This window comes from Ostrea edulis, chromosome 5 (assembly GCF_947568905.1).
Source record: "Ostrea edulis chromosome 5, xbOstEdul1.1, whole genome shotgun sequence".
NCBI lineage: Eukaryota > Metazoa > Mollusca > Bivalvia > Ostreida > Ostreidae > Ostrea > Ostrea edulis.
In genome coordinates, this window is record NC_079168.1 from 91,629,772 (window position 1) to 91,647,404 (window position 17,633).

Below are 17,633 nucleotides of genomic sequence, written 5' to 3' on the forward strand. Positions count from 1 at the left end.
TCTGAACTTTTGTATTGGCGTTCTATTCTTATCTCACAACAGTCAGAATCGGTAAACACAGACCGATATTACATGTACGATCTAAATGTGTCATTTAAAAGCAAGATTCAGTCTAATATTTTAGCAATAAAATCGAGTATTTTTACTAAGAAATATGAATAATTAAAAATGCGATGGCTTTTAACAGAATTAAGTTACTTTATACTGAAAATCGCGGTAAAAATGGACGATATGAGAACTTGCATGAGGATCGCATTACTACTTATCACTTTTCCTGTATTTTCTGTATTTTAAAGAGATCGCTACGCGTGGTAAAATTGCTCAGGTTCCTGTCAGCTCCTGGTTGCCTCGGAATATCGATCGGTTGTAATTGTTCCATTGACGACATTGACTATACCAGAAAGTTACACAGTCCGGGAGTTCCTTGTAATCTGACATTCCAATAATCAACGGACACGTGATGTAAGCCAATAATTACAAATTCTTAAGGTAAGTCCTCTTTATTCCGTTTCAACTTCATTCATTTCCCCTTTTGTATTGTTTAACATCATTTTGTCAAGAGAAGAAAAATAATCGTGTTTTAAATTCAAGAAATCAATAGTATTTTGCTTCGCGACAGTTGTCTGCAGGTACATCTTCCAGGTGCTGCGCAGTTAAATTGAAATATCAGTGCGTAAATTTTCGCCCTTGAACTTGCATACTTTGATTTAAAAAGAATTCCTTTTAAATCAGGGTATGTGTACAGGGTTAGGGGGCATATTACACAGCAACTGAAGTAATGCGTAAAAAAAAATGTGTCCGATGTATTCATATTCCGAAACATTCTGTTCCCAGATCAGATCAAACTGTTGGAATATTGTTCCTTATTCTCTGTAGATATGGGGAAGATTTAGAATTTTATAATTGAATTAGAAAATCAACAAGGTGTATATTAGTTTAATTTTTCCCGAGTTTCCATGGTTCTTAAATAACCTAAAACAAACAAACAAATCTCACTTCTTTGTAAAGTATAGTTTTTATGTTAATTTGAAAGTCACTTGTTGATTTCCGTAGATTTCAAAAATATTAACAAATAACGTTTTCAATTTTCATAAATATTTTTTTATTCAAAAGATTAGAACGTCTATTTGTGTCGTTCAGGCATATTTTCCTAGATATTCATATTCTGCATCAAATCACAGCGAAATTTTGACTCTATAGTATCTTATTTGCAAACAAAGCACTTTTTTATCATTCCGGGATAAATCACAAAAACAAAAACAAAATCATATTTAAGAAATAGGCATAAAATAATAAGTTGAACAAAGTGAACATAAACTAATAATCTATATTGTAAAGAATATTATATTTGGATGCGCTATATTGGATCATGTAAAATGATTTTGGCATATCGAAGAGTGCTTGGGGACAACTGAAAATTAAATGAAGCCCGACATCTCGACATCACCATACCCTGTTTTATATTATTGATTGCCGAATCTTTAGATATATATAAATCCATGCCGTGCATGAAGTTTATATTGTCTTTATCGCACTCCCCACGATCTGAGCAGATATGTACATAGAACCCGTTATATAAGGAGCTGTGAGATTGAGATATGTACATAGAACTCGTTATATAAGGAGCTGTGAGACTGAGATATGTATATAGTACTCGTTATATAAGGAGCTGTAGGACAGATATTTACATAGAACCCGTTATATAAGGAGCTGTAGGACTCAGATATGTACATAGAACTCGTTTTATAAGGAGCTGTGAGACTGAGATATGTACATAGAACTCGTTATATAAGGAGCTGTGAGACTGAGATATGTACATAGAACTCGTTATATAAGGAGCTGTAGGACTCAGATATGTACATAGAACTCGTTTTATAAGGAGCTGTGAGACTGAGATATGTACATAGAACTCGTTATATAAGGAGCTGTGAGACTGAGATATGTACATAGAACTCGTTATATAAGGAGCTGTAGGGCTGAGATATGTACATAGTACTCGTTATATAAGGAGCTGTAGGACTGAGATATATACATACTACTCGTTATATAAGGAGTTGTAGGACTGAGATATGTACATGATACTCGTTATATAAGGAGCTGTAGGACTGAGATATGTATATAGTACTCGTTATATAAGGAGCTGTAGGACTGAGATATATACATACTACTCGTTATATAAGGAGCTGTAGAACTGAGATATGTACATAGAACTCGTTATATAAGGAGCTGTAGGACTGAGATATGTACATAGTACTCGTTATATAAGGAGCTGTGAGACTGAGATATGTACATAGAACTCGTTATATAAGGAGCTGTAGGACTCAGATATGTACATAGAACTCGTTATATAAGGAGCTGTAGGACTGAGATATGTATATAGTACTCGTTATATAAGGAGCTGTAGGACTGAGATATGTTACTCGTTATATAAGGAGCTGTGAGACTGAGATATGTACATAGAACTCGTTATATTAGGAGCTGTAGGACTGAGATATGTATATAGTACTCGTTATATAAGGGGCTGTAGAACTGAGATATGTACATGATACTCGTTATATAAGGAGCTGTAGGAATGAGATATGTACATGATACTCGTTATATAAGGAGCTGTAGGAATGAGATATGTACATGATACTCGTTATATAAGGAGCTGTGTGACTGAGATATGTTACTCGTTATATAAGGAGCTGTAGGACTGAGATATGTATATAGTACTCGTTATATAAGGAGCTGTAGGACTGAGATATGTATATAGTACTCGTTATATAAGGAGCTGTAGAACTGAGATATGTACATAGAACCCGTTATATAAGGAGTTGTATGACTGAGATATGTACATACTACTCGTTATATAAGGAGCTGTAGGGCTGAGATATGTACATAGTACTCGTTATATAAGGAGCTGTAGGACTGAGATATTTACATAGAACCCGTTATATAAGGAGCTGTAGGACAATACAGATATGTACATAGTACTCGTTATATAAAGAGTTGTGAGACTGAGATATGTACATAGTACTAAGGAGCTGTGAGACTGAGATATGTACATAGAACTCGTTATATAAGGAGCTGTAGGAATGAGATATGTACATAGAACCCGTTATATAAGGAGCTGTAGGACAATACAGATATGTACATAGTACTCGTTATGTAAGTGTAGAAGTAGTTCCCAAAGGAGGTTCGTCGAAATTATAGAATAATGTCGATGTTTGCTGCTACATGTACATATGCCTATTGGTTCTGAACTTTTGTATTGGCGTTCTATTCTTATCTCACAACAGTCAGAATCGGTAAACACAGACCGATATTACATGTACGATCTAAATGTGTCATTTAAAAGCAAGATACAGTATAATTTTTTAGCAATAAAATCGAGTACTAGTATTTTTATTAAAAGTGCGATGACTTTTACAGTAGAATTAAGTTACTTTATACTGAAAATCTCGGTAAAAATGGACGACGTAATAACTTACATCAGGATCACATTACTACTTACAATGTATCACTTTTCCTGTATTTTCTGTATTTTAAAGAGATTGCTATGCGTGGTTATTCAATTCTAGATTCTCCTTACCAATAGTACAAAGATATTGAGAAAATATATATAAGTATTCATACAAATTTACAATATGATGTGTTCACAATATATACATATGTACAAACTGCAGCAATATAAACAAAGTCATTATAGAGGGGACAGGGTATGATGGATAGCTTTTAAGAATTTACTTCATTTTCTTAACGTGACAATATTGTCAGAATTTAAAATAGATTTTCAAGAGAGAAAAATAATCGTGTTTTAAATTCAAGAAATCAATAGTATTTTGCTTCGCGACAGTTGTCTGCAGGTACATCTTCCAGGTGCTGCGCAGTTAAACTGAAATATCAGTGCGTAAATTTTCGCCCTTGAACTTGCATACTTTGATTTAAAAAGAATTCCTTTTAAGGAGGTATGCTACACCAGAGAAATTTGATGTAGATGAAGAGTGGAGGACATGTACAACAGTATTTTGAAGTTGAAAATGTTCAAATTTACTTTATTTTGTCAAAAAATACAGTTTTAGTAAAAGGTAATCTGAAAAAAATTTAAAACCCCTGCTGCACTCGAACCTGCGACCTACAGTTCAGCAGTCGGTATTCTAACCTACTGAGCTACTCGGCTAGGTATTTAAATGGAAAAGGAAAAGTCAAATATTGCTGATCTCGATTTTTTCATCCATGTTTTTAAAGGAAGTCAACCATTATGACGATGTAGAGTACTACCTTAAATCAGGGTATATGTACAGGGTTGGGGGCATATTACGCAGCAACTGAAGTAATGCGTAAAAAAAAATGTGTCCGATGTATTCATATTCCGAAACATTCTGTTCCCAGATCAGAACACACTGTTGGAATATTGTTCTTTATTCTCTGTAGATATGGGGAAGATTCAGAATTTTATAATTGAATTAGAAAATCAACAAGGTGTATATTACCCGGGACAGGTTGTCAGAGGTGAAATAGTACTGGAGCTAAGCGAAGCCCTGAAGATCAGAGGTATAGTATAAACACACCACATTCTCATTTACTGATCTATCATCTAAGGACTAATGTTTGTTTTCATTCTTTGTCACGAGTTTCCATGGTTCTTAAATAACCTAAAACACAAACAAAAATTATCACTTCTTTATAAAGTATAGTTTTTGTGTTAATTTCAAAGTCCCTTGTGTGTCACAGCGTTTTTAAAGGGGCATGGACACGGTTGAGCTGAAAATTTTATTTTTCCAATTTTATTGTCTACAACGCTTAACTAAAGTATTTCTAATGGTCAACCAAAATTTGAATATCAGTTGTTGAGTTACAAGTGAGATACAACACTCACAATTCTTTGTTTTGTAAACAAGGATCTTGCCATGTTTTTGTTTACATAAAGATTGTTTAATAGAAAATAGCATGTTTAAAACAAAATGAGATGTAACAAACACTAGAAACCATTTAATTGTGTTCAGAATTAACTTGAAAATTCAAAAAATCTGCTTTAAACGAAACTTTTACTAGTATATTTAACCTATGTAAACAAAAACATGGCACGAGCCTTGTTTATATAATAAAGAATTGTGAGCTCTGTATCTCCCATGTACCTCGATAACAGACATTCAAATTTTTGCTGACCATTAAAAATACCTTAGTTAAGCATTCTAAACATTAGAAATGGAAACTTAAAATTTGAAAACTTTCAGCTCAAATCATGTCCATATCCCGTTAAATTGTTGTTTAGTTGGGTTTTATTAGGGGTGGTTTTATTTTGTTTTCTTTTTTCTTTTGGGGGGGGGGGGTTGTGTATTTCATTATCGAGAATTACAACCAATAGAACATCAAAGCTGTATCAACTGACTAAATATTGGTAAATATTAATCTTTAATAGATTAAAAAGTGGTAGGGGGGATAATTCCTATATTTTCTTTCCTAGTTCTTCGGTGTGTTATTTTTAATAAGATCTTGCTGCTTTCTTTCTCTTTCTTGTCTTTTATTTATAAAGTTTAATCTCTCCTTCCTTAGAATCTAAAAACTCAGTTTTTCTTTTTATTTATTTATCTATTTCACAATTTTTCTTCTCTTTAAGAAATAAGGATAACATTTCGTGGAGAGGCGTACGTGGACTGGCCGGGTTCATCGAGTCCTTACGACGAAACTTCGGGTCCTAAGAAAGGCGGCTTTCGACTTCCATCGGATGACAACTACTCAGCTTCAGAGGAATACTTCAATCGAACAATTCCTCTATTTGGAAATGGTATTAAAACAAACAATTAACAATTAAAACGCCCACTCATGAGTCCTAGAGATCACCATTGTAGTCATTATTATCTATATGAATTATAGTGTTGCGTGTTAGGTTATGCTGTATTTTCACTTTTATGGATAAGTAACAACTTCTTTATAGACTGTGTAAGATGGGTAAATCAAAAGAGATTTCTCCGTCATTTAAGGATTTATGGGTGATACTTTAAAAAACATCCCGTCTCACACCAGGGGTTGGCACTATTAAGAGTTGTCACTACTTCAACCCCGAGCATCATATATAGGTCTAAATTTATAGCATTTTACCTACAGCTGGTGACGTTTCCAGTAAGTGAACAATTTCCGAAGGGATGTAAAATAAACAGTCAATTAACGATGACTGTTTGAATTTAGATTGCTCCGCAAAATAGTATCATTTTCGAGAGGCCAATGAAAGAAAAATGTTCTGGCTCCAGTTTTTGTGAATGGTTGTGAAGAGGTTCTGATGCTTAAAATGTCCAAAGTTTATGACAGACTTAGATTAATAATAATAATAAAAAAGGTTTGCCCACTTGAGTTTTAAAACATATAAATACATCCCCAATGCTAAAATTTTCACAGAAGATTTTTTTTTTCTTGTTTAGGGCGAGGTGAGGGAGATAATAACATTCTCCCCCTTGGACGTCACACTTTTCCCTTTGATTTTGGTCTCCCAGATGTCCTCCCTTCATCGTTTGAGGGCCCATGGGGCTACATTCGATACGTTATCAACGCCACCTTAGACAGGCCCTGGAGTTTCAACACAAATTATAAGAGAGCGTTCACGCTAATATCACCTTTAGATCTCAATACTCAGAGAAACGCCATGGTAAGCAGACATCTTCTGGTTAATCTATTCAATTACATTTCTAAATACTCAGAGAAACGCCATGGTAAGCAGACATCTTCTGGTTCATCTATTCAATTACATTTCAACATTACAACGTTCATTCGATAGATTAATCATATCGTTTTAGAATACCGGTTTTTTTAAAATGATCTTCAAAGTGCACCAATGTTCATCAAAGAACTCGAGGGAACATTCTGGTTTGCAGATCTCATCTTTCTCAATTACTTAACCTATAGAATCAATGATTTGCATTGAAATAAAACGTGCATTGAGATTAATGATCTGCTAAATGCATCAATAGTCATCAAAAATATTGGGGGAACGTCATGATATGTAGAATTTAATAGACCTCACTATTTCACTGTAACATCATTTGCACAATTGTCCCAAAGGTTAACAAATTGCAACCACAGTCTTTATGAATTTGTATGTACATGTAGTAGAATTATACGAACAAATTAATAATAGTAGTAGTAATACGCAAGTTCCGCGTTACCCAAAAGTTATTTCCCTTTGTCGAACTCTTTCGCATTTTATGACGTATGGTGGGTACACAATGTATACATTATATCGTAGACTGGCATTGTACATAACGATTACGTACGATTAATGTAATAAAAGCGTAACTTTTGTTTATTTCAATCACTGGTATGCATATTCTGGCCATATCAAGCATAATTTGTTTGAATAAGATCATCAAATTGGCTATTGAATCATTATTCGTTTCCTCTTCTACATGAGTGACGCTTTTATCAAAGAAAGATGGCAATTCACAATATTTGTTTGAGCCATTTTGTTATGCAATACTCATAAACTCACTAATGTTGCCTTTTCCCTGAGATAGGATGGTCTCAGAAACTCTGGATATCATCTTTTAAGAAATAATACAACGATGGTAATTAGCAAATGTACCCACTGTCATCATATTTTACGTCATAACTTACGGAAGAGTTCGACAAAGGGAAATAACTCTTGGGAAACTCGGAACTTCCGTATTTTAATAACACGATAGCGATACCCTAATGATTGCCCATATGGTAATCAATTACAATTTATCTTAAAAATTACAATCTGCATCGCTCGTGAAAAAATTACATTTTAAATATTTTGACTCGTGTCTTGCATTCGTGAAAATACTTAACAACCCTGTCCCACTCACAATATAATTTGCATGTCTAACCACTACCGAAAATTGAACATCCTCTGTTACGTTCATTACAAAATCAAGCCGCATCTTTTCGGTTCATTTACATCAATAACATTTTATACATCACGTATCCCTATTTAAAATGGTAAGTTTTCAATATCTGACTTCCCTCCGAGAGTAATATCGATAGAACCGTGTAATCCCGAACAACATGGCTAACAAGTACTTATTTAGCAAAAGCTCATATATTTTTGACAACGGAATCGATAAGAAGCAATAAAGACCACTTTATGATTTTCCATTACGGTGTTAAGATGTAATTTTCCTTGCCGGAATTATAGTCATTATAACACATAATGAGACAGTCAAAGAAATTAAAGTATCTATCCCCCATTTTTTGTATTTTATTTTTAACAGCATTCCACAAGCAATAGAAGGGCCAAGAGAATGTGTTGCCTGTGTTGTAAATCTGGGCCGGTATCGGGAACCATTTATCTGGACAAGATAGGATTTGTTCCTGGAGAAATGATCAATATAAACGCAGAAATTCAAAATCTGTCTTCGTTTGAATGCGACGTCTGGGCTATTTTGGAGATGGTAAAAGTACCCTACTGTCAAACTAATCACACACTTATTGATTTCTCTGAGCTAAGGAAAACAGAGGGATACAAAATGTCTGTCATATAAGAAAGCGTTAAGTTTTAAGCCTCGTTTATTACGGCACGAAAATGCACTTATTTGTTTTGTGCAATCAATTCAATGTGTTCACATGAATTACTGCTACAACCGTATTCGTTAACACTGGTGTTTATCACAGTAACTAAAATAGAAACATTGGTTTTTTTTAAATCTGTAACTTTATAGTAAACATGAAATCCTCTTCCTTTTTCAGAAAACGATTTATTTCTCGACAGCGCAAAAAACACGTTCCCTTCCAAAGAGAGTAAAAAATCCTCTTAAGCGAACGGCCACCGAGAACAAGATCTCGGAGGTTTTAGTCTTCCCGCCGAAAAATCCCTCCAGAATGGAAACCTTAAAAACGCGAAAACTCGAAAAAGAGGTTACCCGAATCTCACATCCAGGAGTCCAAGGAGGAGAATCTGTTGTTTGGAAAGGAATGGGTCTTGTCATTCCCCCAGTGCCTCCCTCTTTTCTGGAGCGGTGTAACATCATTGACATTCGTTATTTCTTAAAGGTATCTTCAATATCAGCCATTCAAGTTTTGTGTAATATGCGCGAAGTTATAAAAAAAAAAAAAATGCAATTCATGTGTTTATGCATGCACGTGCAGTGTACTATACATACTCGATAATACATATGTTTAGTTTTGGTTTCTTTTTTGAATAGCTGGTCATCGGAACTCTTGGTTCGTTGTCCAATTTGGAGATTCCTATAGAGGTTATTATCGGAACAGTGCCATTACGCCCTCAGCTGGTGCATCAAAATGCCCACGCCGTCGTACCATCGGCCCCTCCCATGCCTGTGCCTTCATTCGCCAGTGACGACCAACGTAAGTTAGCAGATAGTGCAGTATTTGCGCACTCATTCAACTGCTAACCCTCTCTAGTTACTGTAAATGGGGAAATGATTGCAGTGGTTTTAATTTCGCTATGTTCGCGATCGGGGACACAATACGTTTTGAACAGTTACCAGTAATCAAAATAAAATTTGAATTCCGCGAAAATAAAACCATTGCAATTAGACCAATGTGAAAAACCGCGAAGTTTTAGCACCGCGAAATTAAAACCACTTTCAGTATACTATAACAATGCCAGATGAACAGTTTTCGCCGAACAGCACATATGATACACAAATGGCATGACTAAGGGTCATCCTCTGTGTGTCTGAGCCACAACATGGTAATATGATGACATATTAGAAGGTCATATATTTTCGATACAATGTGTCATGGCCATAAATCAAGTTCTTATCAAGGTTAATGTCACTAGTTCTCTGGGTCACAACTTCGTAGACTTTAAAAATCTATTTTTTTTAATAGGTTATGGCCAAAGTTTATCATAACAATTCCATTGGCCAAGATCAAGGGCACTGATAAGATATTAGAAATGTTTGTTTTACGCCATAATAATGTAAGGGATAATTGCAGATCTGTAGCTCTCTGGGAAAATATTAGGGCAGACTAGAGATTTGTAGCTCTCTGGGAAAATATTGGGATAGACCAGAGATCTGTAGCTCTCTGGGAAAATTTTGGGATAGACCAGAGATATGTAACTCTCTGGTATTGAGACAGAGCAGAGATTTGTAGCTCTCTGGGAAAATATTGGGACAGATCAGAGATTTGTAGCTCTCTGGGAAAATATTGGGACAGATCAGAGATTTGTAGCTCTCTGGGAAAATATTAGGACAGATCAGAGATTTGTAGCTCTCTGGGAAAATATTAGGACAGATCAGAGATTTGTAGCTCTCTGGGAAAATATTAGGATAAACCAGAGAGCTACAGGTCAGTGGATCTCTTATTTCCATGGACAAAATCATTTTCTAGTCTATGGCTCTGTTTTCGTCTTGCCATGATTCCAGCTTTCTCTTCCATATTCTAGTACATGTACATATATCTTATATATCATCACCCAGATGGTCAATATATGAATATACACTTGTCAGATGGTCAATATATGAATATACACTTGTCTTGATAATTCACTGGAACTGTTGAATCAAATGACCAATGTTTGTCCGTCAAACCTTTTCACATGTTCGACTTCTCACTGTTGACTCCAGTAAGAATTAGTAATGATATTCTTCGACAGCTGTACAGTGTAGATAATTCTATGAAAAGGAAAGGTTGATAAAGAAATCAATGTTTCAGACAGTTAACAATGAAGGGTTCAAAGTATACGGATCATCACCCTGTACAAAAGAGTAAACAAAATACATTGTAATTCCAATTTTGCAATCCTACATAGCGGCCAACCTTGGGAGGGTGTGAATTCCTTGAAAATGCTATTTTGCAAATCCACCATGCCGAGTAGGTCTGAAGATCCCTAAAATTTGATTGAAATATGAATTTCTCTACCCCCTGCAGTCCAGTATAGAAATCCAAAATATCACCAATACGCCTCGTTTTGCTACGGCCGGTGGGTATTTTCCCTCTCTCTTCAAACTATAGCCCTTGTGATCAGGATTGACAATGGGGTGTAAATTTTTTCAGGTAGGAAAATAAAGGGGAACAATAATAAGGATAACAATACCACAATTTGTGAGAACAGTGTACGTATGCATGCATCCTTATGTAGCTTCTACATGAAAGAAACGTCAAAATGTCTTCCACATATTCCCTGAAGTGTAGAGTCTATTCTGTTCAAAAGCAGGTCCTTGGTATGAGACCAAATCAGGGGGTTCAGTGTCTGAAATAACATTATGTGGCTTAAAAACAAGCTTTTGAAATAACAAGATCACATCTTAATTTGCATGGATCCTCGTATGAAGATCAAGCTGTAATTATTTTGTCGCTATTTGAAAGATTGTGAGAGAGGCCCACCGGGAATATTTGTATATAAGCCCACTCTAGTCCCATGGGTCATGATACTTACAAATTCTGATATAACTACTACCTATATGGGCGCCGATTTTTATTTCGCCAGACTGCTTTTAGTCTGCTAACAGGCATCCTGACACGTGTAGCGTATATAGTTGTCTGATGGTAGGTTTAGGATAATCGTTGAGCCTCTATTGATGTTAGATATCCCAGGTGTACACTGTGACCATTGGGCCTCTGTTCTCTTTTTCAGCCCCTAGTTACTCGGAGTGCGTCTTTGGACAGAATGACATCACGGATGAGGAAGACAACGAGCACACCCAAGGCCTGCTGAAATTTGCTCCAGTCTGCATTTTCTATTCCAATAACCAACCACATACTAATATGGTAGAAACGCCAGAGGCAAAAGTGCCAATTTAGATGCACGAGGAATGATATTGAACTTTCAAAATATGAACATTATCTTGTGAAAACAATTGTATTTTTCTATGAAGATAATATATGTTTTATATTTGATAAATTATATTGAATTATGAAATATTTACTGGAAATCCTTGAGGAAAAAGATATATGAATTGCTCATGTAGGAAACTAAGTCCCTTTGTAAGACAATAGGTCTCTATATGAACTAACAAGGGAAAATTCTGTTTATTACGCACAGCAAAATAAAAATCCAAACCATTGCATTTCGGTGGATCGTTAAGAATGCATTATTAGGTTATGAATTGCTGCGGGGCTCTCTTGTGCTATGTCTTGTTCGACTTAAGGAATGAAATCAATTGCAGAAAGTAAATGTAGTGCCGATAATTGCGAGACTACACAGCGGATCTTTAGTATCGAATGATAGGCGAGTGGAATTGTTTTACACTGTATTATACAAGCCTAGTAATATACATCTGTGTCGGTCGTAATGGCAGATCTACATCGACCTCCAGAAATGATTCACTTCTTTCCAAGATCCCTGACACTGGGCCGACATCATTCCTTATATATATATATATATATATGCTCTCTGGTTCTTGAGAAGTCAGACAGAGAGACGGTAGACAAATAAAAACATCTAATAGTAATACATGTCGACGTGTCTGATAATATTATGAGTATGTAAATCGTGGCAATTTAAATGCATCATTTGTAGGATGGTATCATATTTATACACTTTTTACCACATTGAAAATGCCACCAATCAAACACAAAATCATAAAATGAAAATAGAGGTTTGCTTTGTACAAGTTGATATTTTCAAGAGTGGATATACGAGAGCGAGTCAATAAGTAACCAGCCTTACTTATTTCCGGTTGAGATCCACCTCTTCTTTTTCAATGTAATTGCCCCATGGTGTGATGCACTTAGATCAACGGTGTTAAAGTCAGGGTCCTTTCCATTGACCCGCTCCTCAACTGCCGTCACGACGTCTTCGTCAGGCCAGAAATGACGTCCATGGATATCCCTTTTCAAGATTGGGAATAGGAAAAAGTCGCTAGGAGCTAGGTAAGGCGAATAGGCAGAATGTGGTATTAATTCATACCCGTTTCGCTTTACAGCAGCCATTGCAACTTTGCAAGTGAGGATTCTTGCGTTGTCCTGTTGCATTAAAACACCTTTAGAGAGTTTACCTCGGCATTTTTCACGGGTGGCGGTTCTCAGCTGGTCTAGCAAGTTTGCACAGTACACTCAGTTATTGTACTTTTCTTGTGTAAAAAGTCCAACATAATAACGCCTTTTGCGTCGCAAAATACTGTGACCATCACCTTGCCAGCAGATAGTTGCGTCTCGTACCCTTCTGTTGGATAATTGAAAGCTGTAAAAGCGATGTTTGAAGACAGAACGATTCCAAATAACATCGCTAAACTATGTTACAGCATTCGAACTTTCAAAATATCTTTACATGCTAGATATGATTATTAGTCAGCTTTAAAAGTTTAATCGCTCGAAGATTAAAGTTACTGAACAAAACTTGTTTCAACATGATGTCGGCTGTGATGCTCGAGGGTCACTACTAAACTGGAGGACCCCATCTTTAACAATAAATCTTTTGGTTTCCGATGATCCTACATTGCAGGATTTTTCTGTCCAGTATGAGTGTTGTCGAGTCAAGACAGTTTTACATTTGTACACAACTCGAAGCCATGATATATATCATACAATAAACTTAACTGATTTGAATACCTTTGTGCATTTTTCGGGCAGTTGGTATATATGATACTAATTAATGAATACGACGATATGATATCGGAGGTTTGGTCAGTCAACCGTCTTCATACATACCGCATAAGTCAAAACATAATGGAGGGTGTAAGAAGTGGTTGAACACTTTACATCAGTTTCTATTCATGCCGACGAATAACTTAACACCGCATTAGATGAATCTACTTGTTTAGTAAGTGAGCAGTAAATCTTTTTCGGAACTAGCACTTGACAAACTTTGTTTTGATGGGTCAATCCTATCCACAAGTATTATGACTGGTTCGGTCTCATGATTGAACGTCATATATTCATCAAAACTCAATGTAGTTTCCCGATTTGCACTTGATTGATGTGGTTCAAATTTCAAAGCAATCGTTAAAATGGACATCACAAACAAAATGTCAACTATTTACGATGAAAACTTAACAACGGTATCATCAGTGTGTGGGAGTAATTTCTCTACAATATCAAGAGTGGAATCGACAACAACCCAGAATCATGCCATCCTAAATCTAACACTCGAGGAACTAAACCAAATCGAGGTTCAAAGAAGGTTGCCACCTATGGTCTACTTAGCAACCCTCATTCTGTTTGGAGTGCCGGGAAACCTTACAGTGCTGTTTGTCTATCTCTTCAAATTCGAAAGCAGTACCCACCGGACCTTCATCGTGGCTCTGGCCATCATAGATTTGGTGGGATGCGTAGTCTGTATGCCGTTTGAGATAATCGAAATGAACTTTCAATATACGTTTTACGCTGTTGGAGCATGTAAATTTTTCCGCTTTAACAACACTTTCATTGCTTTGACCTCAATTTTCGTTATTATTGGATTGTCTGTGGATAGATACCGAAGAGTGTGCAAGCCATTGAAAACCCAGATGACTGTCTTTACGGCAAAAATTGCTTGCGGTATCGCAGTGCTGCTTGCCATTTTGCTATCGTGGCCGATCCTCTTTCTGCTTGGAACTAGACATGTTAAGCTTCCATACAACGTCACAGGCTACGATTGCTCAACGGATGACAAGTACCGCAGCACGATCTACCCAATGGTTCACAACGCTGTTCTCTTCCTCATTTTTGTATTTGCCATTGTGCTACTGATGGTTATCTACATTCTCATAGCTAGGAAAATCTTCAAGCACATAAAATTTCGTAGCACCTTCAAAGCATCAATTTCATCGTCAATTTCCACCAGAAAAACGTCATCTACAAAACTGTCAAGCCAAAAACAAGAGGCAGTGGTTCTTGTTAATGTCAATAACACAACTTCGCCCTCTCAGAAAGTCAAACCTTCAAACGATAGCAATATGAACAGATCCAAGCAACGAAACGAAACCAACTCGGAGGACAAATCAAAGAAAAAAATTACCAAAATTGCTTTTGCAATTTGCATGGCATTTATTTTGAGTTACCTTCCGCATCTAGTAATCACGATCTGGACTGCCGTCAAGGGCGGGTTTATTGCAAAACCCGGACCTGTAGTGTCAGCCGTTTTGCCTATAGTGACAAGGTCCATTTTTATCAACAATATTATAAACCCTTTCATTTACAGTTTTCTTGACAGGAAGTTTAGGCGAATTCTTCTGAAAAGTATTTGCAAGACACACAGATAGGTGATTTGTGTAGTGTTTTAGCGACGTCTAATGTTTTGCCTGTCATTCGTGTTCACCGATGTATAGATGCATGTACATGCCTGCTATATCCGATAAAGAGAACTGTGTTTAAATGTGTTTCCCTTTCTTCACAGTCCCTCTACCTATGTCCAATTAAGGAGGTACTCTACATCGTCATAATGGCCGACCTCCAATTAAGAATAATTTGGACAACAATACACCATGTTTACTTCTATTGAAATTCTTCTCGGTTATTGGGTATCGTGAAGTGGGTTGCGGTTAGAGATAGGATATGGAGTACTTGATTATTTCCGTATACATCTGATCAACATAAATCTACTACATGCAGTATGGCATAAACAAAGAGGGTGTAGATAGGGAGCGTGTTGTTTTCTTGTACGGAATTCCCGGCTGAGTAATTAAAGAGGCACTGTTTGGTTAAAGGGAAAGGCAACCCTAACCACATATTTGCTTTTATGAATAAAGTATTACTGATATCGTAATTGACAGACTTTAACAACAAAAATCCTTTGATTAACAATTAAATCAATATTAATCTATCATGTATTTTAAATTACCCGCCGCTAAGAGAGTGGTTATTGAAGTTTAATTTATGACGTCACGCCGTCTATTCCGGTTTATTTCATCAGCAACACTGTAAACATGACAAGTCACGGACAGTTAAGTTTGGAGCCGTTTAGATTTGAGCCCGTTCTTTCGCAAGAAGAAATTGAGAAAGAAGACGTTCGGTCGAGTCGCAGACAAGGCAGACGGTAAACGTTCTTCATACAAATGTCTTGAACCTCGACTTGTCATTACGCAAATAATGGATCCACAGTTTACGTAGTCTTTTCTTTTCAAATGACTTGGTTGAGTCGGGAATTTCGAGAGAAAAAAACCACCTTTATTCACAGCTCCCCTTCGCATTAGTGTAATTAACTGCTTGCCAGGAAGACATCAACCTATTTATTCGTAAGATCTACCACACGCACATCTTTGATGATCTCACAGGTGCTTGGGTTCAGGATCCCCCCTCCGAATAAGCTACACAAGCTGATTTAATTAATTTTTTTTTGGTTGAAAATATTTCTTATGCATGTCAACGTCTTGCATACCCATAAAGTCCAAAATACATGTAATTCAAAATAAGCCCTTTTAAAAAATTACCCTCAATGGTTATTATAAGTTCTGTTATAATAACCAGTGAGTTGTTGTTTTTTTCAAAGGGCTTATTTTGAATTATTTTAGACTTTATGAGTATGCAAGACGTTGTTGACATGCATTAGAAATGTTTCCAAGAAAAAATAATTAAATCAACTCGTGTAGCTTATTCGTAGGGGGGGGGGGGATGGGTCCTGAACCCAAGCACCTATGGATGATCTTAGAATCTCATCAAAACCGGAACAGACGGTGCGACGTCAAAATTATTGATTTTTGTTGTCTTGGATACAAAAGAGTTACACATCATGGCAGCCTCTATAGATCGTGGGAATTTCAATTTTTGACGTTTTCAAATTAGCACTGAAGCTTATTTAGGCCGTATATCAAAAGAATTGTATGACAAAGCTTTATCATATGATTAATCCTATCATTTATCATGTAAAAATCTTTTGGTTTGCCTTTCCCTTCAAGTGCCACAACTTTTGACCTAAATACATGGCGCCTACGGTTAAAGCCATGGAATTTCTTTTCCGTGTTAAGCCTACCCTGACTTCACATTGACCACCTAGCTACGTGTGTAGCTGTGAAGATTTCCAATGAATTAGAAGTTTAGGTTTATTCATGAAACCGTTATAGTTCAATATTAATTGCTCTACACGAAATAAAAGCGACAAAGTAACGTAATGCTGGTCGTTGTATTGTATACAATTTTCTGAGCTGTAATGTCCTTAAGCTGTTTACTCCGTTGTACTGTATACAATGTTCTGAGCTGTAATGTTGTTAATTTGTTAACTCCGTTGTACTGTATACAATGTTCTGAGCTGTAATGTTGTTAAGCTGTTAACTCCGTTGTACTGTATACAATGTTCTGAGCTGTAATGTTGTTAATTTGTTAACTCCGTTGTACTGTATACAATGTTCTGAGCTGTAATGTTCTTAAGCTGTTAACTCCGTTGTACTGTATACAATGTTCTGAGCTGTAATGTTCTTAAGCTGTTAACTCCGTTGTACTGTATACAATGTTCTGAGCTGTAATGTTCTTAAGCTGTTAACTCCGTTGTACTGTATACAATGTTCTGAGCTGTAATGTTCTTAAGCTGTTAACTCCGTTGTACGGTATACAATGTTCTGAGCTGTAATGTTCTTAAAAGCTGTTAACTCCGTTGTACAGTATACAATGTTCTGAGCTGTAATGTTCTTAAGCTGTTAACTCCGTTGTACTGTATACAATGTTCTGAGCTGTAATGTTCTTAAGCTGTTTACTCCATTGTACTGTATACAATGTTCTGAGCTGTAATGTCCTTAAGCTGTTTACTCCGTTGTACTGTATACAATGTACTGAGCTGTAATGTTGTTAATTTGTTAACTCCGTTGTACTGTATA

General features: G+C 36.1%; 2 protein-coding genes across 3 annotated transcripts; both read left to right on the forward strand.

Moving 5' to 3' along the window:
* Positions 1-318: 318 nt before the first annotated feature.
* On the forward strand, positions 319-13,574 carry LOC125649777 (arrestin domain-containing protein 3-like). Of its 2 annotated transcripts, XM_048877529.2 has the most exons (8): positions 319-489; positions 4,417-4,536; positions 5,603-5,770; positions 6,402-6,625; positions 8,211-8,390; positions 8,686-8,988; positions 9,141-9,303; positions 11,543-13,574. In XM_048877529.2, the coding sequence occupies exons 2-8, from the start codon at positions 4,419-4,421 to the stop codon at positions 11,707-11,709; spliced, it is 1,323 nt and encodes a 440-aa protein (XP_048733486.1). In that variant the 5' UTR covers positions 319-489; positions 4,417-4,418; the 3' UTR covers positions 11,710-13,574. The 2 variants fall into 2 exon arrangements, with proteins under 2 accessions (XP_048733486.1, XP_048733488.1); XM_048877531.2 differs by lacking the exon at positions 8,211-8,390 and having other exon boundaries at positions 11,543-13,455.
* Positions 13,575-13,668: 94 nt separating this feature from the next.
* LOC125649778 (cholecystokinin receptor type A-like) lies at positions 13,669-15,202 on the forward strand. Its single transcript, XM_048877532.2, has one exon. It carries the CDS (start codon positions 13,857-13,859, stop codon positions 15,087-15,089), a length of 1,233 nt encoding a protein of 410 aa, XP_048733489.1. The 5' UTR covers positions 13,669-13,856; the 3' UTR covers positions 15,090-15,202.
* The last annotated feature ends 2,431 nt before the right edge of the window (positions 15,203-17,633 follow it).